This window comes from Polyergus mexicanus, unplaced genomic scaffold (genome assembly GCF_030449975.1).
Source record: "Polyergus mexicanus isolate NDT 795.1 unplaced genomic scaffold, iyPolMexi1.0 SCAF_3, whole genome shotgun sequence".
NCBI classification, from domain to species: domain Eukaryota; kingdom Metazoa; phylum Arthropoda; class Insecta; order Hymenoptera; family Formicidae; genus Polyergus; species Polyergus mexicanus.
Genome location: NW_027223323.1, coordinates 12,458,647 through 12,485,192, shown reverse-complemented (window position 1 = coordinate 12,485,192; position 26,546 = coordinate 12,458,647). Strand labels below are relative to the sequence as shown.

General features: G+C 38.7%; 1 protein-coding gene across 22 annotated transcripts in view; it reads right to left on the bottom strand.

Annotated features, from left to right (window-relative positions):
* Pmca (plasma membrane calcium-transporting ATPase 3) overlaps positions 1-26,546 on the bottom strand; it is a 76,014-nt gene that overhangs the window by 21,649 nt on the left and 27,819 nt on the right. For 8 of the 22 annotated variants that reach the window (XM_070293394.1, XM_070293395.1, XM_070293399.1 and 5 more), the window contains 13 exons: positions 22,171-22,447; positions 21,833-22,027; positions 21,413-21,639; positions 21,119-21,254; positions 20,849-20,983; positions 18,995-19,030; positions 17,517-17,905; positions 16,928-17,412; positions 15,572-16,617; positions 15,249-15,463; positions 14,852-15,003; positions 10,907-11,039; positions 7,124-7,192 (listed from right to left, as the gene is read on the bottom strand). In XM_070293394.1, the coding sequence (XP_070149495.1) occupies positions 7,124-7,192; positions 10,907-11,039; positions 14,852-15,003; positions 15,249-15,463; positions 15,572-16,617; positions 16,928-17,412; positions 17,517-17,905; positions 18,995-19,030; positions 20,849-20,983; positions 21,119-21,254; positions 21,413-21,639; positions 21,833-22,027; positions 22,171-22,327 (3,375 nt within the window). In that variant the 5' untranslated portion in view covers positions 22,328-22,447. The other 14 variants (XM_070293397.1, XM_070293398.1, XM_070293400.1 and 11 more) reach the window with 9 other exon arrangements.

The window sequence follows — 26,546 nt, the reverse complement described above, 5'->3', positions numbered from 1 at the left end:
ATTTTGCTTAATTTTTATACATGTAAATTTTTTTATATTTACTTCTTTAATCGCAAATATTTCTTTTCTTTTTGTACGTCTGTGACGTGAGTATCTTCGCTTGTCGACTTGGTTGCATTTCACCCGAATTCGTGAGCTAAATAGAACCGGATTGATTTAATGTACGGAGGGATATATAATAAGATACTTTGTGATTTCTTTTGATTTCCTCCAACGATCTCGCTGTATCACCGGCTATCGTGTAATGCAAGCTAGAAATACGGACTCGATTACCGGCATCGCATGCGCACAATCTCTACTTCACTTTTATGCGTACATACCTACACGGCTTCGTTTGGGGTTCATGATGGAGTGATCATCGGATCGGGGACCAACACGATCGAATGTGGACGACGCGCGGATGTTCTCGCAGACAAGACAGCCTCCCTTCGTTCATTCTCGGATGAAGATCTTAAGGCCGCTAATAACGAGCGTCATCTCTTCCGATCTAAGATTGGCTCGAGAGGGAAATCGCAAACGAGGAGTAGATCATAACAACTATCTAGATACTTAGTAATTGCGAATGGGATTAATTCGATATTCGATTTTAACAATATCGGTCAATATCAGTTAAATTTTTAATAAATTGTTTCAACCAGATTTAAAGTCAATTTATGTCGATAAAATCAATTCATATAATTCCCTTAAAGGAAACGAAAAAATGCTAATAGTTTTTTAATAATATAATTTTATAATAAAATTAATAAATCGACAAAAAGAACTTTTTACAGAATATGCTGGATCAACTACCCCTCGTTAGTGATTGCTCTGCGATCTATTTTCAATGCCAAAGAAAAACGAGCAGGGATTCGCGACTGCGGGGATGCCAATCGCGGGGGTTCAAATGGAATACGCAATAGTTACCCAATTAGGAATGGTCCGCAACAGTCCTGAACCGTTCGCGAGCGAGTCTGCCGAAGCATTCGCACGCTTGTAACCGCTCCTCTACGGCTTGGAGAGTATAATAAGGGGTAAGATAGAAGTTCAGAGACAGAGACAGATATAGTGTGATTGGTAATGTTGGTGTAGTACAAGTAATAGTAAGACAAAGGAGCACTAAAACAGAAATACGGTACGATACACGTTCGTGACACAGAAAGACAGGATGGATCACAGTTGCTTCTCCTAAGTACAATATAATCCTCCTATAGTATTAGTTTCACGCATGTAATTAGTTTTGGCACACAACGTGCTTTGTTTTCTCAACATTTAACGTTCCTCTACTGTAACTACGTAACAGGTCTCATACGCTGTGATCAGACATGTTCTGTTGCTAGATATATATAGAAACGATTCAGAATAGATTTTAAAACAGTCTCTCGTCGTTTTCGCGATAGAGAGTTCGCGTTTAATGTAATACTCTCGAATGCTCGCAAAGAAAAATTGCAGTCAAGGCCAGATCAGAAAGAAACACTTGAGAAACCGAAGATTCCATTCGGAGAGATAACAATCAAAATAATCTGGCTCTGACTTTTCCGATATCGAAGAGATGCGTAAAAGATTTTCTTTATCAATGATCGCGATAGTAATAACGAAAAATGCATGCCGACACTAGCGTAACATTCGCTCGATCGACGAGATACGTTTATTGTTTTTTTCTTTCCACAACAATACAAATCACATGGTATAGCGTGTTAAATCCTCTAATTGGCACTCGGTACGAAACAACGGCGGTGTTAGACCTCGAGCAAACAGAAAATAAGAGCGATGCATAAATTGGCCAACCGTGCACACACACGCGCACGCACACACATACACGCACTAACAGAGATGGGAATAGAGGAGCTCAAATCGGGTACGACGATGATGGTTCCCTTTCGTGGTTAAACAGAAATAGTTCTAATCAAATACTATTTCCTATATTTTTCCAAAATATTATCTATTTACTTCAACATAGTTGTTTAACATAGCCACGAAAGGATCGTCCCCTGTCGGTGTCCGTTCGCTAACTGTCGTTCGCGAGGGGCTCCGGACGACCGACTACGAGATATTGAGTATTATTGAATCGAGAGCGACCGAATGAAAATTAAACGGACATATTAGAAGACTCGAAGATAAGAAATCGCGATAAGATCCTTGAATTCATTCGTCTATTATTTTAGAAAAAGTTTTGCACGTGATAAATAAAAATTCAAAGTAAACATCGAATAATGAATAAATAAATAAATAAACGCGCACAAAGAGTAGATTATAATCTACTCTTTGTGCGCGTTTAGCGGCTATAGCTCATCAATGGATGCGAATTCAATTGAAGCTTCAACGAAACGGGATTTCTTCTCAAGGAAACCCGTTCATACGATTCGGTTTTTGATAATCCATCTACTCTCGGATCTGTAGCAACGCATTTAGGATTAAGGATACCACCGATACATAAGAGAAAGAAGGAAGTGCGCACGATGCAGCAATGCTACTTCATTCAACTTCGCAACCCTTCCTCCTACATTATCATAATAAAGCAACACCATCGAGATCTACGACTGACACGTTACCTCAATCCTCGAGGGTTTCTACAAACCTCGATCTCTGACCTAAAAGGAAGTCAAAATCGACGCACAAGCCATCCCTAGCACGAAGGAAAAGGATATAGTTTAATCGATGCTGGTAGTGGCGGAAAAAGCGTTTTTTCGGAGGATTTTAATTGATTTTGAGGTGAAACACCAAACTTTTTAGTGTCGTACACTCGCGCTGATGAAAGTCAGCGACCTCTGTCGTTATAAAAAAGAAAAAAAGAAAAATGCACCCCGGTTAGAAGGAAAAAGTGTACGCAAGCGACACTTTAAAGAAGTTTCGCAAAAATCGACACACACAAATTGCGTCGAGGTTTACACACGAAGGGAAGGGGTGGGGGAGGCAACGACGATGGATACGGAAACACACACAGCACACCCAGTCGCTATACTACTGAGAAACAGAAAGCGCGGGTGGGCCGGTGGATCTGCCGGGCAATATCGCGGTCCCCGATAAACGGGGGAGGGTCCACCGGCCGCAACCCACAACCCCCCCCCCCCTCGCTACACAAAGAAAACACATTAGTGTGACACTTCGTTCAATGTAATCATATCCGTGCATCTCGAATCGTCGCCGCCGTGACATCGCACCGAAACACTCCTCGGGAAGACGAGAGAGCGTCCACATATCGTCGTCACGACGATACTCGTCGTCGTCGTCGTCGTCATTGCAATCATTATCAAAATCCTCGTTAAGTAAGAGAGTCTCCATCTTTACAAGGATCGATTCAAGAGCGATCCAAGGTAGAGATCGTAAAAGAGTTAGAGTCTCGAAAGTCTTCAACTTTCGATGTCACAAACGCGCAGAGAAAATACCTCTTTACGTTGTCAGTTAAAAAAAAATATATATATATATTATAAATATATATATTAAAATATTTTTCATTGTATATATTCGTGTGTGTATGTGTGATAGACGTAGATATATTTCTGCGCGTTTATGGCATAAGAATCTAAACTCGATGAAATCATGGTAAAATTCAGATAGAGGGAGAAATAGAGAGAGAGAGAGAGAAAGAGAGAAAGAAAGAGAGACCAAGAGACGGCGAGACATTCCATCGTGCACGCGCACGTGTTACGCACGTCGACGATCCGTCGTGTATGACGATATATAGTAAGGTACAATATATATAATATATGCGATACAACACGCGTACTGGCGGGTTCTGATGTTTGTAACAACGTATTATATATGTACGGCAGGCGATCATCTACATGAGCTACGTACTTGTTTGTACTCCGACAGGATAAGTGTGGCGGCGGGCAAAAGAATCTGCCGCCCCCTTATACCTCAGTCTCTCGAATGGGTTCCGCTGGCTAACAAACCACAAATTATAAACCATCAGTCTCGTTTCTCGCTTTTCTCACTACTTCGCTAATCATACACTACGTTTCATTTAGCACACGCGGGACTCTTTTCGCCGCGCGAATTGCAAAGGGCGTTCGCTAATGATTCCCCTCCGTGTGTTTTCTCCATTTTCGTCTCTAGCGTGTGTGTATGTGTGTCTAGGTATTTTTCCTTATTTCCCCCCTCCCCCCATCCCTCCCTCCTTCCTTCCTCCTTCCCGCGTGTCGACGGATGAATTGACACGTGGCGCGCAAAACTCTCTCGTTTCTTTTTTTTTCTCACCGCTTTTCACGCCGCAGACCTCCTCGCGCAAAGAGCAGAGGCGATTACTCTCTCGAACAAGAAAAAGAGAAAGAGAGAGAGAGAGAGAGAGAAAAATTTTGCGAGTGATCGAAAGAGGAGGGAGCGCGACTGAAGTCGTGGAACGCGAAGAGGTGCACGTCGTTATCATCGATTCGAGTGTCGCCATTGTGCGAGCAATTTAAACTCTGCGCGAAATTAACAAGCGTTTTAGATCGCTAAGAAGATCGTCATTGATGAGACACTATTTCCGATGAATCGGCAAACGTATAAAGTCCTATGTCCAATAGTTTGTAATTTTTTTTTAAATATTCAAGATTACAATTGTGCACCCCTTTTTATTCTTCTATCTAGATAATCTAGTATTACAAGTAAAAATGTTAAGACGAAAAATTGACTGATGATGTAAATAAAAGTTACGTTAAATTCATCGATCATTTTGACAGTTGTCGAGCGATGCTCTAATCGAGAACAGGCACCAAGATCCGTGTTGGCCATTGACCCCAGTCGTTCAAATAATCGAAAAGAGAGAGAGAGAGAGAGAGAGAGAGAGAGAGAGAATCAATCGGAATCAAGCGCCCCTTTAAATTCCGAGGAACAGATAATGGGTGTCGTCGATAAAATTGATTGACGCGTTTGATCGCAATTCGAATAGTGGGAAAAGAAGTTCGACGTATTATATCTAAAGAAGGACGTATGGTGGAGAAAATTGTGTGAGACTCTAAAATTCGGAAACACACGTAATCGCGAGACAAATAATGCGTGTACGAAAAAAAAATTTCTTTTCGCGAAAATTATCGCCTTCTTTCGGCGTTTTTCCGAGATGTTATCGCCCGCGTCGATACAGAACGCACAATGCAATATATATATATATATGAATATATATATAGCTATACATACACATTGTTGTACGTTGAAACGCACAATAATAAACATATGGCGCACACATCGATATACAACGTACGGTAATAACATCGTACATCACGTGTTAATCATCACAGTATAATGCTCACACTGCAATAATTGAAAACGGAAAGAAAATGTGAAACAGGGAAAGCGAATATACCCGTCGCGTGTATAGTTAGGTAGAGAAAAGCCGGCCGACCGGACGAGTCGTACGCCGGAAATAAAGAAAAGAAAAAAAAAAGGCAAAGATAATGCTCACATACACACACACGCGCACGCACAAGAAAGCGAAACATAGATCCAGAAAGAAAAAGAAGGAAAAAAAAGAAGAAGAAGAAGAAAGAAGAAAAAAGAAGAAAAAAGAAGAAAAAAGAAGAAAAAAAAGAAGAAGAAGAAAAGAAGAAAAAGACTTATCGAATGTTTAACAGAGGCTAATGTGTTTAGTAAGCCGTTCCTTGGAACGTTAATTAACGTTAACTGGGGTTCAACCGGATCCTCCGCGTCTCCTCCTTCCGAAGGACGCAGAACCGGAGAGAACCAGAAGTAAGAACCAGCGAAATACCTATGACTATGGGGAATTGGACTCGACGTAAGGAATCATCGAAACCTCAGTCAATTTTAACTAACATTTCCGGGAACAGCGCTGCATCGAGAAACTTATAGCACACACCGCAATTAGCGCCGTACACATCTCTGATCACGTCACTCCGAAAGCTGCGCGTGCTCGTCCTCGACCTCTCTGTTCGGTCAATCGACGAGCGTCTTCGAGAAACGCACACATACACGTACATGCAACACTTTAGAGAGGAAAGTGTGTAGAAAAGACAAAAAGAAAAAGAAGAAAAAAAAGAAGAGAGAGAAGAAAAGAGAGAAGAGAGAAAATAAATGAAATAGAAAAGATACGTAAAAACAAAAAGTGACACGGTGAAGAGAGAGAGAGAGAGAGAGAGAGAGAGAGAGAGAGAGAGAGAATCGAGAGAAAAGCGTATGCCGGCAGCCAAAACGGTCGTAATAACGTCCATCGAACGCCATCAAAGCCATATGTCTCTCGCGAGCTGCGACAACAACAATAGCGTGTGGTCCAATCCACACCGCGTATGGGGTAGTTGGTTGGTTGGTTGGTTGGTTGTTTCGTTGTCACGCGTGAACGGAAGCGTGTAGTATTCACCGAACATGCGCCCCATTATATTAAGCGGTTCTCGTTTGACAGAGACACAGAGGACGAATTGTAACACCGGGAGAAGCAAGATATACACGATCGAATACGCGCGATCGTATCCCGCGGACACAGAAAGACAGGTGTAACAGTGGTACAAGAAAAAAGAGAGAGAGAGAGAGAGAAAAAAACAACAGGAGCGTTATTGTTAGCTGCCGCAATGGCGTAATGGCAATGCAAATTGCTCGACGCCATAATATATATATATATATATATATATATATATACTGGCTCCTGTTTTTGGCTTTTTTTTGTTTTTAATTTATAGAGAATAATTTAAAATCAACCACAAAGATGGGTGTGTTGCATATATATATATAGTAATAATATATATATATATATATATAAAATAAGCACACGGGCGAAAAATATTAATCGAGACTCGCAGTCCGCAAGCACTTACTTGTTAAACAAAATGCAGACATTGTGAGACGTGTGTAGAAAGACAGATAAGTAATAGTAGTAGTAGTAGTAGTAGCAGTAAGTAGTAGTGGAGTAGTAGAAGAGAGAGATAGAAAGAGAGACAGAGACAGAGAAAGAGATAGAAAACACAAAAGGCAAACTGAAAAGGTCTGCTTGTAGAAAATCATAATACATAGTATACATAATTGATCAAGGTGCGAAAGTGTCGCCAACAAAAAAATCAGAATATATATCAGAGGAAAAAAATTGATAAAAATATATAGACAATGTATAGATAAAGATAGATAGAGAGAGAGAGAGAGAGAAACGGTTAATCAGATTATTATTTATAACACGGTCAAACAATGATCAAACTTGCGGATGATAGTGGACTTGCGGACTAACCATGTAGTAATCCTGAGAAGGGGATCTGCCTGTCACAGATACATTCTGCACCAGAGTTCTATTGCTCGTCTGAAAGTAGGTGACACATTCAGTTTTACATCATTAGCTTCACGTGACATTCCATGATATTGTATTTTCTTTTTGTCGTCTTATCACTTTTTTTTTCTGTCTTTTTTGTTTTTCTCTTAATTGTCTGTTCGATTTTCGGTTTTGTTTTGTTTTTTTTTTCTTTGTTTTGTTTTATTTTGTCTTACTAAGCCATTATAACGTGTGCTTCTCGTGATACTGAATACTTATCGACCGTTGACTGTGCGAAACAGACGAAGTTACAGAGAAAATAAGAGAAAGAGAATATATAAAGACAATAATAGAGAGTATGAAGTGTAGCTATATATATATATATATAATAGAAAAATTGGTAGAGAGACAGACAAAGAGAAAGAGAGAAAGAGAGAGGAAATAATACGTGTCGTCGCGAGTTCTCTCTAGCTAGACTAGAATTTTTGATTTTTACTCAACGTTGTGTGCAAATCGTGCAACCGTTTTTCTTATCACATCGGCTGTAACAGCTGTAACGGACCAGCGATGTCGTTATCTTTGTCGCGCTACAGCCCGAGCCGCCAAAGTGATAGATAGACAGATAGATAAATAGATAGATAGATAGACAGATAGATAGACAGACAAATAAATAAATATTTGACATTACTACAAAATTACTACTTCACTGCGCAATCATCGTACAGAGTGATATCGAATGTTTTAAGGATTCTTCGACGAGAAACGGACCACAATCATTAACCCTGGAATATACTAATCATCATATAGATGAAGCTGATCGCCGATTGACATCGTCGTTTCGTGATTTTATCGTCGCAATTGCTATATATATATCTCTCCGTTTTTAATTGCGCAAAAAAATAAATACATGTAATTTATATAATATCTATGTATTATAGCAATTTGTATAACCTGATATTATCAACAGATATACCATATATAATCCACATGTACAAACGTCGTTCTCTCGGCAACGTCTACTTTAACTTAGACAGTTAGAGTCTACCGCTTCAACGTAAAATCGATAGGAACGATAGCAGCTAAGGCCGCTAAGGACAATAGCGAGCAGATGAATCTTTTATTCGATCTTGAAACACGTAACAAAGTTCGTTTTATCGGCTAATTACATGTCCCGTATAAGAGGCGGATTTAGATACTTTATCACGCTATATGCATAAGGCAGAGACTGCCTTACTTTAGTCGCGAGTTTCCGCGCGGCGTTATGCATTACGCAAGGGACCGGAGTTAGGAAAGTTATATAGAGCGGTATAAAGACACACACATATATATATATAAGTTTGACAAGGAAAGTTCCTACGAAGTAGCTATTGCTTACACGTAGATCGATTTAACATCCTGCTTTTCGCGTCACTTGCGGATATCCAGAAACGGGGTACAACACGGGGGACAGGGGGTATATCTCACACGACGAGAATGTTCGAAAGGATAAATCCCCTGCGGGAGGGAATATTCGAGTTTTGTCGATCGGTCGAAACGTACACGACATCGATCACTGGACTAGTGATAAGAGCGGTGCGCGCGCACTTTGGGGTTTCGAAGAACCCCGAGTAGGTGGATGAGAGACGTCTGACATGTAATTTCACGAGGACTAGAGATGTATAGACAGCGTAAAGAAAGGGTGAGGCACGGTATGGAGGGAACAAAAATCGAGTATGAGTGATCGGGGGGGGGGGGGGCATAAACAGAAAGAAAGTGAGAGAGAGTGAGAAAGAAAGATATATTAGGGCTGAGGACTGCGTGGACCATTGCTAAGTTGGTTTTGGCTGTCTGTGGAGCTCTACTGTGGATTCAAGCTGTACGGGAGAGAGATGAACGTATATATATATATATATATGTATAATATATGTACGCAATGTAATATACGTGCTCAGGTCTCGAAAGCTCGTCGACGCAGAAAGTATACATAATATCAGGAGACTCGACTCAAACCGGTGATGCTGATGCTTCTCCCTACATATTGGTCACGACACTCGCGATCTTCTTTAAAAAGGGGGACGGGGGAGAGACGTTTCGCTATTCAATTTGCACGAAAAAGATTAATCGCGAAATAGATAATCGATTTTGGAATCTGCGTTATTTATCAAGTTTTTCACATCTTGTTTTTTTATCTGTCTGTACACTTATACAGAGTAGTACGACAACATGAAATAAGAATACAAAGGAATACGTCTCTTAGAAAGACACGAGAGGGAGAGAGAGAGAGAGAGAGAGAGAGAGAGAGAGAGAGAGAGAGAAGAAATGTCTAGAATAAAATTTTTAATATTTTAAATCCAGAAAAAATATTTTTTGTATCTTCGAGTCTAAGAGAGATATTCGAGTGTTTCATGTTTCGTGACTGGATCATTCTGTATGTATTTAATCGATCACAGCTGATCTTTTGTGCTAACTATATGACAAAAAAAATTTTCATCCGATCCCAACTATCCCTTGTCTCTCCCACATCTCCGGTACTCGCGTAAAGGGGGGATACGGGCGGAGAGCAAGCTGTGCGTCTACTATGGCAGATTTCTATGTGTGTATTGGTATGTGTATGTATGTATGTGAGTCAATCCTATCAGTGCGTCGTTCTCGTCGAAGAGTCGTGGATGCGCGATCAGTGACACTGGTCGAGTCATACGAGTTATTCTGATTTTTACTGGTTAATTAATCTCGCATTATCTCGTCTCTGTTTGTCGTTTCTCTCCGTTCGGTCCTATCATCCTAATCGACCGATCGATCGATCGATGCCCGCGGATCGATCTTCCCTATCCGAGATAATGACCTCGTCGAGAGATTAGACCTAGTCTTATCGGCGAAGACTTATATTTGGAGATTGAGTTTGCCTGTCTATATATTATATACACATGTATATGTACATGAATGTGGTACCTAATTAGAGTAAAGACACAGAGGTGTCTGGAGTCTCTGAAAGAGAGAAAGAGAGAGAGAGAGAAAGAGAGAGAGAGAGAGAGAGCACCGAGTGTCTCGTTGTCGTGTGAAAATTCGCGGTGGCTCTTTGCTCTTCCTTCAACGATCCTTTCCCGCGTGCTCTCTTTCGAGCTGTCGGTTAACGATCGGGTCTATCGACTTTAGTCGTCTGTTGAGACACTTTTATCGCACGGTCGTCGGTGGTTTTATTGGTTTGATCGGTCGGTGTGTGGTGGAAAAACGCGCGCGGCTCTCTTTATGCGGTAGAACTCAAATGAAAATGCAAACCAAGATAACATCGAAACTGAAACGGCTCGTCGTCACGTTATGTCGTCGTTGTAATAACAATGGTAATGGCAGTAATAATAGCAGTTTCGGATTCAATTCTGTAACGTAATAATATAAGTACATAATAATATAATAGTGATAGAGACGTAATAATAAATTGGACGCGCGTATACGCGTTCAACGCGAATATAAACGTTGAATGGTAGCGCGCGCCCTGTTGAGAAAAAAAAGAAAAAGAAAAAAAAGAGTCCTATAAATGTCTTAATGTTAAAGAGAACCGTGTGTGGTTTTGCCACCTGAACCGGAAACTGGATCCGGAGGCGGTTTGTTGGGTTTCATTTTTGTATTCGTGATAGAGGAATCGAGAGAATATTGATTTTTGTTGAGTGATGAGATAATGAGAGAATGAGAGAGATAGATAGAGAGAAAGAAAGACAGAGAGAAAGAGAGAGAGAGAGAGAGACAGACGGACAGACAGAGAGAGAGAAAGAGAGAGATAGGGATAGTTACCTGTGTCTGTAGCCGTGTTAGACCACGGATCCATAGAATTTGTCCTGCGCGCGGCTTTTTATCCGAGTCTGGGTCGAATTTCTCGTCTCCTAGATTGATCGCGCCGATATCATCCGGCTGGCCGCGGCCCCATCTGTTTTTGAAAAAAACATGAAACCATTTCTTCATCACTCGGATTTCTTCCTGTTAAAAAACTGAATGGAAAAGAATGGTGTGCTATACTGTTCGTTAAGTTTTCTCTCTTTTTTTTTTTTGTTTGTTTCTTTACGGCCGCCGGCTCTCTCTCCTCGGCGCGCTGCACACCACCCAACACCGTTTTCCCCTCGCTCCTTTTAGCAGAATCCCTAATCTACTACGATGCGCTAACGCTACGCGTGATGATTTGAGAAAAAAAAATAGCGGTAACGGTGATGAAGCTAGGCAAGATAATGGCAGAGTGTGTGTGAATGTGCGATGAGAAAATATGCGGTACTCGGCAAAGATTGACAGTGTTACAGAAAAATGTAAAAAGGATATGGAGCGTTTGATGCTTGGGTTGCGTGATAGGGTTCGAAATAAACTGTAATAAGTTTCTCTTAATAAGGATTTCAGGAAATCGTTTTTTTTTTTGTTTTGTTTGTACGAAAGATATCGATTCGGTATCCAATAAAAGAAAAATTATTTCAGTTTTCAAAAATTATTTCAAACAAATTGATTAATGAACAATCTGTATATATGAGCCAATAAATGAGGGGAGGGATTTATGATGCGGATATAGTCTTGAGCAAGAAAGTGCATTCTGCACTATATGATACAGAATGTTAGTGTAAAGCTAGATTAAATGTGCGAAACTTTTTTCCAGTTTTGCTGCTTATTTCAGCGTTCTACAATATATTACAACGGATAATGATCGCAGCGAAGAAATGGAAAGAAGAATGAGAGAGATGAAGAGATATACAAGATTATGCACGCGAGGTGAGACAGAGAATCGTTGCAGATGCATCAAAATGTAGCATTTTTATATTAGATGCGTCGATTTTTGCACACTTTCCTTCAGCGTAGTTCGCGATTAGGTTTTGCAATTAACGCGATCCGCACAAAGTGCCGGAAGGGTTCGCTTTGATAAGCGACCGTCTTCGCTTAGAATATCAGCGCTGGAATGTTGTGTTTCCGTTTCGTTGGTTTTTTTACTCCAAATACCTCATCAATTCGTTTCTCTTTTTTTTTTCGGGATATATCGTCAATTTTGCGTCAGATCGTTGATCGCCTTGGTGTTGTAAAACAACGCGAATTTTCTCCTTACCTGTTGAACGACGCAAACGCGAAAATCATATAGTACCATCGCGACTACGCGTCGCCCACCGTTGTTATTTATAAGCTCGCACGCAAGCTCGTAGCTCTCGTGTAGAATAATATACTCGGACGAGATAATGATAGTATGTCGAGGGTCGGTCCGTAAAGAACCCCTCACACTGCTTATGAAAATTATTTCCCGATGGAGTTCGTAAACTACAAAATTCTGGAAGTTTTAACGAAATCCACCGGGAGACAATTTTCCATGCGTATGCGGAATCCTTTATTTCGTCAAGCGATTTGTTTTCTAGAATGTCAAAAAAAGAAGAAGAAATATCAGCATTAAATTATCCAGAATGCGAGAGATTATATCAAGTCATTGGATTCAGATATTAAAAAAAAAAAAGTGCTTAATAATGTACCAAAACACGCGTAATCGGGGACCAAACCGACAATGCTCTGCTTGGTTGGCTAACAGTGTTTGTCTTTGTCGTCGTCCTGGCGCGATGCAGGACGCGATGGACGTATGTATGTACGAGTATATACGAGGGAAGTATCGGGATTCTATTCACCTACGAAACGGCATACACACACAGCATATACATACATACACACACACACATATACGCACGCATACATAGTCAAAGTGAATAGCCGGGGCAGTCCCGTTGTGTTATCAAGCGGTGCACGTACTACACTCGGCGGTAAAAGCTTCGCGAGAGCACTCCCTGTAACCTTCGGTTAGCTGACTCTTCTGCTCGTGTAACAGTTTATAGTTGCACACTCGACTCGCGTATATACTAAGAGATTATAGTGGCAAAAAAGCGTGTATATTCTCGACTCGAGATTTATATATGTTCCCTTGCGTCTCCCTCCCGAGAGAGGGAGATCCTCGTATGCGGCTACGCATCGAGCCGTGATTCTTTTGAGAATTAGGAGCTGAATTAGCTTTGAAGGAAGAAAAAGAGAGTGGGTAGAAGGGAAGAGATGATGATGTGCAAAAAAAAGTGCTACAAGCGCGATGATTGAGATTGTAAAATCAGCGAGTTCGAATTTCGATCCTTATATATTTTCTCTCTCGATAATGAAAATATCTTTTTCACTTTTTACAATATTGGAAACAGATCTCATCGAAATTTTACACCGGTTACAATTGGATCGGACAGGTGTATCATCAGACGAGCAGAAAGAAAAGAATTATGACAAGATAATGGATGAGAGCGTGTGTCCTCGGATCGTGTACGTATCATATACGATGGACGAGAAAGTACAGACAGCGATTAACAACAGTAAGGAAAGGAACAAAAATATATAGACATAAAGATAGAAAAAGTTGGGCAAAAAAATAGAGAAAAAAAAGAGAGAGAGAGAGAGAGAGAGAAAGAAAGATAGAGACCGCATAAATCCAACGAATCGAGTAAAAGTGTATGTGTGTGTGTGTGTGTGTGTTAATAAGCATTAATTAATTGCACCAATTGTTTCTCACGCATAAAAAAAAAATCGCGCGCAATTGATTATTAATTAGTCGACGATGTTATATTAAAATGAATTAAGCTCTCGCCTTCGCTGTCGTTTTCTAATCCGCTTCGTTGAATAATAAAGATTTTGATTAGTGCAACAGCGCACGTCATCGGTCACTCGACACAAACAAGTACGTAGATTTCGACTGTACGGTTGTAATCATGCAACGTTTAAGATCAAGTTACGTAAACTACTCTCAAGGTTACGAGGAGCGAGGGATGGAATACCCAGGATGGGATTTGTCTATAAGCGCGCGCAATTATTTATACTTCTTCATCACGATTGATTTCACATTATGATTCTTCATAATAATTTTGTTTTAAGTTACAGGGATAAATATGTCCCAATTCTATATATTTAATTTTCTTTTATATAATTACAGTCTCGATTCAATTAATATACCTTGATACAGGGACGTCAAACCATATTTTGTATAATTTTACTGTTTTATATCAAAGATATTAATTATAGATCAAAGCGTGAAATAATCACGCGTGCTTTCGACATTGGGAGACAACATTCTTCGGGAATTCAACATAAAATTGTTACTAGCCGTATGGTGTATTATTTATGTATATATATAGATTAGCACAAGTGAGTTCAAGATTCGGCATGCAAAGGCATCTACTACTAATGAGACGAAAACTTAAGATGCTAATTCATATGTGATAATAGATCATTGGATATAAAATCGGTTACTTTAAGCGTTATGATTTCAGCACAATGTCGATATATTGATGGTATTATTCACAATGATCATCAAGTGATCGCAAGCCAGTTTACTTATTAAAAAGCCTTTCATCTTTTATATCTTTACATAGTGATCTTTACATATCAAGAAATATCATAATGCCAGAAACAAGAATTTTCATGATCAGTTTACTTTCGAAACAATTATATGCATATGTTTCATTAATTAGTTAATTAAAATTTTCATTATTGAAGAAAAAATTGATAAATTATACAAATAGAAACAATAAAAATAATCTCGTCCGTTTTAAGAAGAATCATTTTCTTCTAAAAAAAAAAGTATTGTAAGCAATTATCTTTTCGTTCGTGGTCTTTCTATTGCAGCAAACCTCGATTCTGTGCTCAAAGAGAAAAGAAAAAAAAAAGTGTTTATGTGTATAAGAGTACATAATTTTAACTTACGAAAGAATTTTGGGAATTCGGCGTGTAGGAATAGTCGTAACTATTTGGCCCCATATTAGCGTACCGATTCCGAAGAATAGGCACCACAACCACTGGTCTAACGTGAGCGCTCTGGTGCTGAATGCCATTTTACCGTATTGTATGATGACCACCTAGAAAAAAATTAAACGGCTCTATTTTAGAAAAAAATTAATAAAAGTAACTTCGTTTATGTTACAAAAACTACTAACCGTTATTTTACATTTTGTTAATGAAAAATTAGTTATAAAGATTCATTGTATCTTGTTTAAGCTCACTGCAAATTCCGGTTGTTTGATTGTAGATGGAGGTTTAATATCCAACAACATCGTTCTCATGTCGCATATAGGTTGAGTAGATATAGTCTTGCGCGACTTACTTGCGACAAACACGTGCCGATCCAAATTGAATAGAAGATGGGGTTGGTGAATATTCCCTGGAAGACATTGCGCTGACCGTGAATTTTCCTGGCGTTGAATTCGTTGAAAAGAGTCATCATGACGAACGTGTTAAAGATGACGGTGAAGTGTTGCGTGGGTCCGCCTCCCGCCGCTGCCACTCCGCGGCCCGTGTCGATATCGAGCATCAGATCACCTGCGGCAGTCGATCGCGGAAATTTTTAGAAGGTTCTGTTTGTTCGAGACAGACTAACGAGGAATCGAGAAATCGCAAGGGGAGGGGGCCAAAGGAGGCAATACTCACCGGCGAAAAGAAGCGTGAAAATTACGCTCAACTGATACAAGGCCTGACCGAGAATATTTTTCATCATTGTCCTGGAAATGAGTGGTTTTGTACGACCGTACGGTCTACGGAGGAGTAGATCGGGCGTAGGCATTTCGGTAGCCAAGGCGAGGGATGCTAACGTGTCCATGATTAGGTTTACCCACAACATTTGTACTGCCTTGAGCGGCGAGTCCTGCACGGCACAAGCACCGATGAAAGCAACGATCACGGCGACCACGTTGACGGTTAATTGAAATTGCAGAAACTTGGCGATGCTATCGTAGACATTTCTGCCCCACATGACCGCCTTCACGATTGACGAGAAGTTATCGTCCGTCAATATGATGTCGGACGCCTCTTTGGCAACGTCTGTGCCGGCAATGCCCATGGCAAAGCCGACGTCGGCCTTCTTCAAAGCTGGACCATCGTTCGTGCCGTCACCGGTAACTGCGACAACCTCGCGGCTTTCACTCGCTTTACTGTCAATGATGCCTTTTACCAGGGTATACTTGTCGGTGGGCGACGACCTGGCCAGTACTCGTAATTTTGGCCACACCTTATCCAGCAAATGCTGTTGCACCTCGCCATTGCTGTCTCTAATTCTGCGATTAAACTCCTTACCCTCGAGAATGAGGAAGTCTTCGTTCGGCTTGAGAATACCACACTTAAGCGCGATGGATCGCGCGGTGTTTATATTGTCACCCGTCACCATGCGCACGGTGATGCCGGCCTTTTGGCATTTCCTAATTGCGTCCGGTACTTCGGGACGCACTGGATCTTCAATACCGACAATGCACAAGCAGGTGAGATTGTTCACTAGATTATCTTCGTCGTCCCAATTGGGCTCGTTGTCGATGTGAACTTGATTGATCTCCGCCTTGCCAGGAACAAAGTCGCGATAAGCGATGGAGATGGTGCGCAGTCCGTTGCATGCCATAGGTTCGATCACGTTCTTTACCAGACGCTCTTGCATCTCTCTGGTAAACGTCTCCAGATGACCTTCGCGACCATATATAAAGGCACATCTGCAATACAATCGATCAAAATTCATTTTCAATCAATCAAATTGGATTAGAAAAAGAAACTGACATTATTTCTATGTAATATTATAAGTCTAATGGCTTCTCATTATTTAAAAAATTTGAAGAAATTTGAAGGTAAAATTTTCACATAGCTAAAATTGTTGAACAATGTTCTGCTCTAAAATCTTTCCAAAACTTTCAAAAATTCCGTTATGAAAGCTTCAAATAGGAAGGGAGAAAAGAGAGAGAGAAAGAGAAATTGCAAGATTCACTTTATCATATTTCAATAAAAGAATAAGAAAACTATACGTACTTCTTCATGATGATCTCGGAAGCGCCCTTGGTGAAGAGCCTATATCCACCGCCTTTCCTGGGAATAACGGTAGACATGCTTTTTCTTACGCTATTAAACGTATACACCCGCGTAAAGGTTTCCTCAGGAAAATCGTCCCGCACGGTTTGATATTTCTTGCCCAGGGCTAATACGAATCCAAGTAAGGCACATTCGGTTTTGTTGCCGACCTGCATCGACAATTCGCTAGGGTCTTGCGACTCCATTATTCGCGACGTGTACGCCGAATTGATGGAGATGGCCTGTATGATCAGTTCGCCGACGTGGCTCGGTATATCCGAGAAATTCGGCGTCGTCTTGCACATCTTCTCGCATATATACGACTGTACCACGGTCATGCGGTTCGTAGTCAAGGTGCCGGTCTTGTCCGAACAAATGGCGGTGGCATTACCCATAGTCTCGCAGGCGTCTAAGTGACGTACCAGATTGTTGTCCTTCATCATTTTCTGTACAGAGAGAAAAACGAGGAGCGATTTCAAAATAAAATGGAAAGGAAAAAAAATCATTAAATCTATAAAAAAAAAAAAAAAAAATCTCTGTAGAATCTTACCTTGACGGAATAAGCAAGCGACAAGGTGACGGCTAGGGGAAGACCCTCGGGTACGGCGACTACGAGCACTGTGACACCGATGATCAGATGCCGCACCAGATCATTGGCGTACGTATTTCGCCATGGCCTGCCCTCGATGACAAAAGTCGTCACGCAGAACTGTATGATTAAAATGACGACGGTGAGCACCGCGATGGTTGAGCCGGCGTAACCGATCTGTATGGCGAGTTTAGTTAGCTTGGCTTGCAGAACACTCTTCTCCTTCTTCCCACTGCTCTCCCCGGTGCTTGCGGGTGCGGCCGCGTGATGATTCTCGCCACCCTCGTGCTTACCGCCGCCTCCGCCTCCGGTCACGTGACTGTTTCCGGTAATCTCTACCGTTTCCTCTCCTTGATTTACCATGTCAAGATTAGACTGCATCCCTGGTCGTTATATACATCAATCGAGGCTCAATCGGCCCGAGCGATCGCATCTTGACTCGCATCTCAACCAAGATCTTGATCATGCCAAGGGGTTGCTGATCGATCGCAACGCCGACTGAATCTCGATCGTTACACTTAGAACGAGTATATATAAATTATCTCAAAAGCATTCTAATAAAATACTGGATGCTACTCGAGTTGGTAGATAGCCAAAAGTTTTCATGAGATATGATTCAGATTAATGTGGAAGACACAACAGTTATATGTTAGAGAAACACAGATTAAAACCATGGGTGTTTATATCATTACTAGAATGCAGAAAACAAGAAGCTATATGCAAGAACGAGGTAGCCGCTGATGCATGTCAAATGCATATATAAACCATTGCTAATAGAACACGCAAAGGTCAATAGGGAATACAAAAGCGTGGATAATATAGTTTTGTTTCTTCTCTTACGCTCTCGGCATAAGATGTAGCGTTTGATGTATCGAAAGAATGCAATTTTTAAACAAATCGTTTAACGTCCAATATCATACTGCATGTCTCGATTTTAAGTTAATGTCATTTCTCCGCTACATCGAAGTCTGAGAGAATATCCTTAAACCATATTCGACAAAGGAAAAAAAAGAGAAATCAAACTTTATAATCGAATGTCATTAGAAAGAGAGAGAGAGAGAGAGAGAGAGAGAGAGAGAGAGAGAGAGAGAGAGAGAGAGTGCGCGCGATAAAAAAGATATTCCTTTGAAAATACGCAACATTAATGTAAAATTCATAGATATTAATTGAAGTAATAATACAGGAAAAAGAAAATTCCCAAACAAAATGCAGAAGAAATGAAAAAATGAGGTAAAGTGAGAGATAAAGATTGTATAAAAAACTGAATGCTGTCTTGAGGACTCAAAATAATCAATTAATTTCTTAGCCTCAATGGCCACGAATCTATGTGTGTATTATATACGTATAATTATACATATATGTATATCAAGATAATAAAAATGATAAGAAAAAAAATATATATATATATATAGATATATATATTATTTAGAATTATTCACCTGGTAATGACTTCTTCTTCCGCTGCTTTTTAGCCTCTAGATAAAAAAATACATGCAAAATGAAATTGATTAGCAATCTATTTGAAAAATATATATGCCAATGGTATAATAGTTGCGCCAATAAAAGAATTTACATTCGTGATTATAATTTCTTTTTTCCATTTTTCATTAATTTTCGCAAAAGAGTACTTAACGCTAACAAATGAGATAGATAGATAGGTAGGTAGGTACAGCCCAGAAGGTCAAACATAAAGAAGCAACTATTGCTTCTATAATATACGAACAAAATTTTACTAGTATAATTGTAAGAGTGCATGAAAGTGCATTCCTGTGAATAATTTGTCAATAAAATGCGAGTTCACCTTCTAGGTTGTGCAATATCGAAAGATTTAGAGGGATATGGATCAAAAAGAGGAATTGTGAAATTTTGATATTCATTTTTCCATAAAATGTGTAAAATGTCCCAAAAATGACGTACTTTTCCTGAACTATTAAAAAATACACTGTTTAAATTAAAATTAAATAAATAAGTTTTATTTAATATTGAATAAATCAAAGAGAGAGAAAGAGAGTTCAAAGTTTCTGTTGGTGTATGTAATTTGAAATACAAGTATAAATGACAATTATTTTTTCCTTTTTTATAAAAATTTAATTGCAAAAACAAAATTTTAGAGTTTAATATTATTAAAATATATTAAATTTAATATTCGCAAGTTAAAAGCTTCTCGGTTTTTGATTCAAAAAGCACATGACATTTAAGACACTTTCCATAAAAATTATTTTAAGATATATCTCACAATAATAATTTCATCAAACTTGAAATTTTCAAGTATAAGATTTCGTAAACATATATCAGACAAAGATAAAAAAAAAACATATAGCAAAAACATTTATAGCTAGAGGGGGACAAAAACACAAATGACTTACAAACGCAAGAGATATAAAATAATAGCACTTTGAAAATATTATACCGATAAAGGCATTATCCTTGATAAACTATCTAAATGAATTTTAATTTTTAATAAGGATACTTCGCGAATATATGATATCATACTATAAAACTCGCAAATATTATTTTTATATTTGGTACAATGTCTATAATATATCCATAATGTAAACAAATAAACGGGAAAAAATTTTTTATTAATGGAGAGGAATCACCATAAAATAATACATACTGCTGTATTATGGCAGTTTTATGTAGAATATTTTTTAAAGAATATACACATGAAAAGTGTCTAGAAACATTGACAAATTGAAACGCAAATCTTCTACAATCAATTAGTTAATAAGTTAATAAAAGTTTAAAAGTACAAAATACAGGAACGAAAAAAACGGCTGTTGTAAAATTCATAATAATAAAAAAAAAAAGAAATAATCACACCAATTCACGTCAAAACCATGCGTCCACTGCGATTCGTCTACACTCATTTTGAAACATTTTGTAAATGTCCATGCAGGAATATGGTAGAATATACCAACAACTTCTATTACAAAGCACAAATTGCTATAAAATCTATTTGCTATTAAACATATTGTAACGCATTCATAAACCGTATCTTCAATAAAATTTTAAAGTAAAGTTATTTTATTACTAAATTCAGAAGTTGCTAGTAGAAATCGGTATACTAAATCATTAGAGTGAAAAAATATGTGGGATATCAATCTCTAAAATAATCTGATAAAACCTAATGGAACTTTGAGAGAAATATGTATTGTATATATATATATATATATATATATATATATATATATATATATTACGTATTACTCTAAGAATTTAGTAACCTGTATATAAATGTACAGTCATTCAAAATGATGGATCAATCGATCGGCAATAACGATTATACGTACCTTTCTTCATTTTCTTGATTTCTTGCTCCTGTTGATCAACAGCAGCACCCAATAAGGTAAAGATGATACCTGCCTGGGAATTAACACCTACTGCAGTAACTAACATTTTTCCAGAACCTTCCATCACATGTGTACCTTTTGAACAATACAGTACATTCAAGATCGTTTTCTGTCGCATAAAAATCTTTTAAATACTTTGCGACTTTCTTTACATTGGAAAAATAATCCAGCATAATGACAACTATTACAATTCAAGCAAAACTATCTCACCTGAAAGTACCATAGGATCAAATGATTCCCCTTTCTTTACATGGTCCGACTCTCCAGTCAGACTGGATTCATCTACTTTGAGATCGTTGCTTTGTATAAGAATACCGTCTGCAGGCAACAGGTCTCCATATTTTATCTGTGTTATCAAACAGCTAATTTAATATAAATTTTACTTTTTTTACTGCATTAATATTTAATTATGCCAACGAAATTAAAATATCCTATATTAACAGATTTAGATTAGATTAGATTAAGAAACTTTATTTAACTTATTTATTATTTTTACATATATACCTGACAAATGTCACCAACAACAATATCAGACACAGAGATTTGTTTCACTTCTCCTTGCCGTATAACTGAGAACTTGTGCTCTCCCTCTATCCGACTTTGAAGACCTCTAAACTGCCTCTCCTTGGAGTAGTCATTAAACGCTGTCACTAAGACCACCACAATTACAGAAATCAATATAGCGAGTCCTTCAATCCAACCATATTTCGCTTCGTCCTCATCTACTAAAGCTGAAAATAAATAAAATAATACATTATTCAAAACCTTTTGAGGAACCTTTCTTTAAAATTGAAATTGACAAAATTTATCTTTATATGCTGATAAAAGATTTTAATACACAGAAATATATCCGACATGTCTCCTTACTAACAACAAGAGGAAACTCAAAAATAAAATACACAATATTACATCATAAATATTTACGTTTTTCATCATCAGCTGGATGATAAAAGCTAAGACCTAATGAAACCAATGCTGCTACTTCTAAGATGATTAACGTGACATCTTGCAATGCTTCCCACACTAACTGTAAAAATGTTTTTGGTGGTTTTGGAGGTATCATATTGGAACCAAACGTATCTCGCCTATGTTGTATGTCTGCTACTGATCCACTAAGACCTATGCAGATAATAACAATCATAATATGTGTAAATATTCGTTGTATCACATTCTTTTTATATAAAAATTGTTCTTTATGCATAACTCTTTTCCTTTTTCGTATCGTAATACAAAATTTGGATACGTTAGGAGGAAAATTGTACCTTCATTGGGTGAAGTATACAGCTTTTTACAAATCTCCTGCACACCACCGTAACCATTGATTTTGTTGACACCTTCGCGCCCCCGCAGCTCCATGAGCTCGCGGAGTTGCTTAAGCGTGATACCATATTGGGCCGGCCGGCCGTCTATCGTCGCCATGATATCTCTGTTGCCTCTGTTGGCCGAAGCCAACTACTGTTACGTTTCCACAAGGCTACCACAGTATTATTCTCTGGCGTCGCTGCTCCACTGGCCTCCAAACGAATGGAGGACCAACGGCTGAAATACAAGAGAGAGAGTTTGTTTAGCGGCAAAGTTTTCAAACTATTCTAAGTTTTAAATGTAGATATATAATAGTTTCAAGTTACATTTATACACTAGTCGCGTTTCAATTTTTATTTATTGACTCAAATTGTCACCATACTGTTATCCAATGGAAATTACGCTACTGCAAAACATATCAACAGATTTCAGGGAAAGAATTAAGTCATTGGGACTACCGTGCTAAGGTGTGTAGCGCGCATCCCGTCGAACGACAGTCGTGCGTGTACGCGAGAGACGACGGCTCTCCTCGATCGGCGGTGCTCCGGAATCGAAAGGCGGACGAGATCGATATCGGCGCGACCCGCGTGTCACGAAACGAATATCCGACGATGACGATGACAAGGTAGGGCACGCGGCCTCTCGTTCTCGTCGCTTATGCAACGCGATTATTGATTCCGGGGATGTGCAGCGACGTCGAAAGGAGCAACATCGCTCCGCCGTGCTGGTTTCTATCACGCACACATACACACGCGCACATACACATACAACATACCATGTCGACCCTACCGCGGCGCTTCGCGTTAAATGTCAAGCTCCTTTAACCCGGTGCCCGTGTAAACGATTCTCCGGTGTCATGGAGAGTCCCCGGCGATCGAAGCGAGATCACGGCGCGTCGAATCCGCGATTGGTTGACCTCGACGGAGTTCGCTCGATCCCATCCTCCGCCAAATGGTAAAAGAATGCGCGAGCTGGAACGCCGCCCGCAGATTGAGGTTATGGGCGCCGAGCAGGGGGCGCGGACGCGGACGGCTTCTGACAGCGGCGTCAACATTTGCGCGGGACTCGTGGAAATGGGGGCTAAGGGGTGAAGTGAGCGGCAGGCGACGTTTCGCCAAACCCGAATACAGCCGCTCCGACGAACGGAAAATAACACGACGCTGCACATACTGTCACTCGCGCTCGCTCGATAAAAGAATACAAACACGGTGCTCTAAAAATAACTACGCGCATCGAACAGAAAGGGCTTGAGCAAAATAGCTGACTTGACAATGTTTTATGACTTTAATACTGTATAGCACAGTATTGTACGTTACTTCAAGACGAAGACTTAAATCATAAAACATTGTCGAGTCGGTTATTCTGCTCAAACCCAAAGACAGAGAGAGAGGAGAGACCCTTTACCTCCCGGCGATCTTTCTCTTTTCGTGTTGTTCTCCGCACGAAAAGCGACGAATTTCCATGAAAACGAACCGGATATAACCACTAGTCTCACATTACATTCCCATCAAAACTTTACAATCTCCCGTTGTCAGCGCATGACGTACAAGGAAAGAGAGAGAGAGAGAGAGAAAGAGAGAAACTTTATCGCCGTGCAGGCGATCCGGCAAGTGCGAGGCTAGGTTCTCGATCGCCATGGAAAAGCGAATGTTAAGTGAAATGAGTCATTAGCAAAGTAACAATCAATTCGTGATGCCCTCTAGTAGATTGCCAGCGTAACTCCCCTCCCCCTCTCTCTCTCTCTCTCTCCCTCCCCCTTCTTTTTTTCACTCTTTCTCTCTCTCTCTAATTCCTTTTTTTATCTTGCGCGCGCGAATAGTGGATTCATTCATTTTATTCGGCTTATTATATCTTAAATCTGTTAATTTGTAGGAATTGCGCTTTTGTCATTGCCCATACAGCACCGAAAGATTGCAGAGACGTTGCATAGATCTTACATTGAAACATTGTAATATTGCATAGAAGTTGCGAAATGTTTCTGCAATGTTACTGCAAGTCTGCGGCAACGTTGAAATGTCCGCCCTTAGAAATATTACAATGTAATATTACAGTAATGTTACGGTGCAATGTATTTGTAATAAATATTGAAATGCGTTGCTACAAATATGCAGAACGCTTTAAATTTGATAGATAAACTTTGAAAATATAAAGACATCCAAGAGAAAGAAGAAAAAAAGATTGTGAATTTACGCAATTACGAGTTTTTTCTCTCTTGAATGTCTTTATATATTCTCGAAGTTTATTTATTAAAATCTGAAATATCGTGCATATTAAAAAATTATCAAATTTTTGGTTTTATATAGGAATGGAACTATTTAACAATTGCCTGTTATCTAGTTAATATCGCTATTTTATAAATAATTTACAAGTTTAAGAAAATAGTAATGATTAAATAATCTCATTCATAAAAGTTAAAATTTTACTTATATAGATATTAAGCTCTATTTTACATCTTAAGTAGACAATTAACGAATAATTTTAACTTTTTTGGATATTTATGTATTCGATTACTGAACAATCAGTTCAATATCTGAATTCCCTGTGTTGGGATTGTATCGGATAAATTAAACTGATAAAAATAATTATATCTTTAATCTTATTAGCCGCTCTTTGCAAGCTTTATGTAATCATCGTGATTGTGACTTAAATGCGGGGTAGATAACGCAACGCGCGCCGCATAGCGGTAAACAAACGAACTAGCGATTACCGAAAATTGTTTTTTGTAATGTTTTTGAAATGTTGCTGTAACATTCTCATAAAATATTACAATTATATGTTCCAATAATGTCTCAACAATATTACATTGCAACTTGCAAGATTGTAATATTACTGCAATGTAATTGCAATGTTCTGTGCTGTATGGGTGCCTTCTACATTTAAAGCGAAACAGATGTATGTTTAAGCCTGGAAATAAAAATATCGTGAGTGAAAAAAATATATACACTCGCTTTTCCACTCACACAGATTTTCATATTCTATTTTTTCCGCCAATGCGAACACATATATTTGTTATACCATCTTTACTTATATAATATATATATATATATATATATTGTATATATGTATACATATACATATAAAGAAATTGCTTCGGAAAAAGATTAATTCCATCATGAAGAAAGAAGCGACCTAAATACACATCGAGATATAGAAATGTAATCTGTTCGATAAGAGCTTTTTTTCATCTCCACTATATAAAAGATCGACGACAAGATAATCGGAGACGTCGAGACGCCGGGCGTCGTCGGCGTCGCGACGCCACGAGACGAAATGCGTTCGTAGAGAACACGCGCAATTCAATTCACTCAAACGGTTTACGTAATTTTCATCCCTGGCACGCGCTATTTTCAACCAATGGTAATAATCAACGTTGGTTTCGCGCGGGCGACCGACCGGTTACGGTCGCGACTTCCTTTTACGATAACCGCCGGCGAGGCGGTTTAAGTACTTTCGCCACCACGCAAAATACCTAACGTGCATGATGTCCCAATTGTAATACGATTGCAACGTTAAGGATGTCGTATCATACGTATCGTATGTTAAAACATTGATAAAAGCATTGAAAATTTCGTAAACTGTTCTATTATTTCTTCTAAATATCTATGCAAAACCTAAGCACAATCCTCTTAAAGGTTTAGAAATTATTTAAGTTTAAAGTTATTATTGATTTTTATAGAAAATCGCGTATTGTAGTACTTGTTGACAAATTTGACAAGGAAAGAAACATTGTCAACGAAAGAAAAATTTTCACATACATTAAGAAAATTCTGATAAATATTTGTGCAAAATTCGATTTAGATTTACTTACTTGTTTAAAAGTTGTTTACTAAAAATTATAAATAAATATTATCTGTCTCTCTTTCTTTTTCCGCAAGTTACTCGTTTCTGTGTTCAAAAATTTTTGTCACAAATTAGGAAAAATATTAATTACAATTATTTTCTTGTATGAAGACATCAAGAACTATTATTATTTTGCGATACTTCAATTCTTTTTATAATCCGGATTTATTTATTTGATTCGTCAAACAGTATAGACAGTAAGAAATATGTTTTTTTTTTTAATTTACAGTTTTTTGCTATTATTATACAGCCAAAATATCCTTAAGAATAATGAGTGAATAAAGCAACGCGAAAACGGATATAAAAGTTAAAATACCTATTATCCGTTAAAAAAAAAAAATTCCCTAAAAATCCCGTGATTCTCTAGGTACTTTTGTTCGAAATTCGAGATAAGGAGAAATTTAGAGATAAAAAGAATATTTTTGAAGATTTTTTTTTACAGAGCGCCATTTTCAAACATAAATTTTTTCATTATATGAGAATAGATACTCAGGTC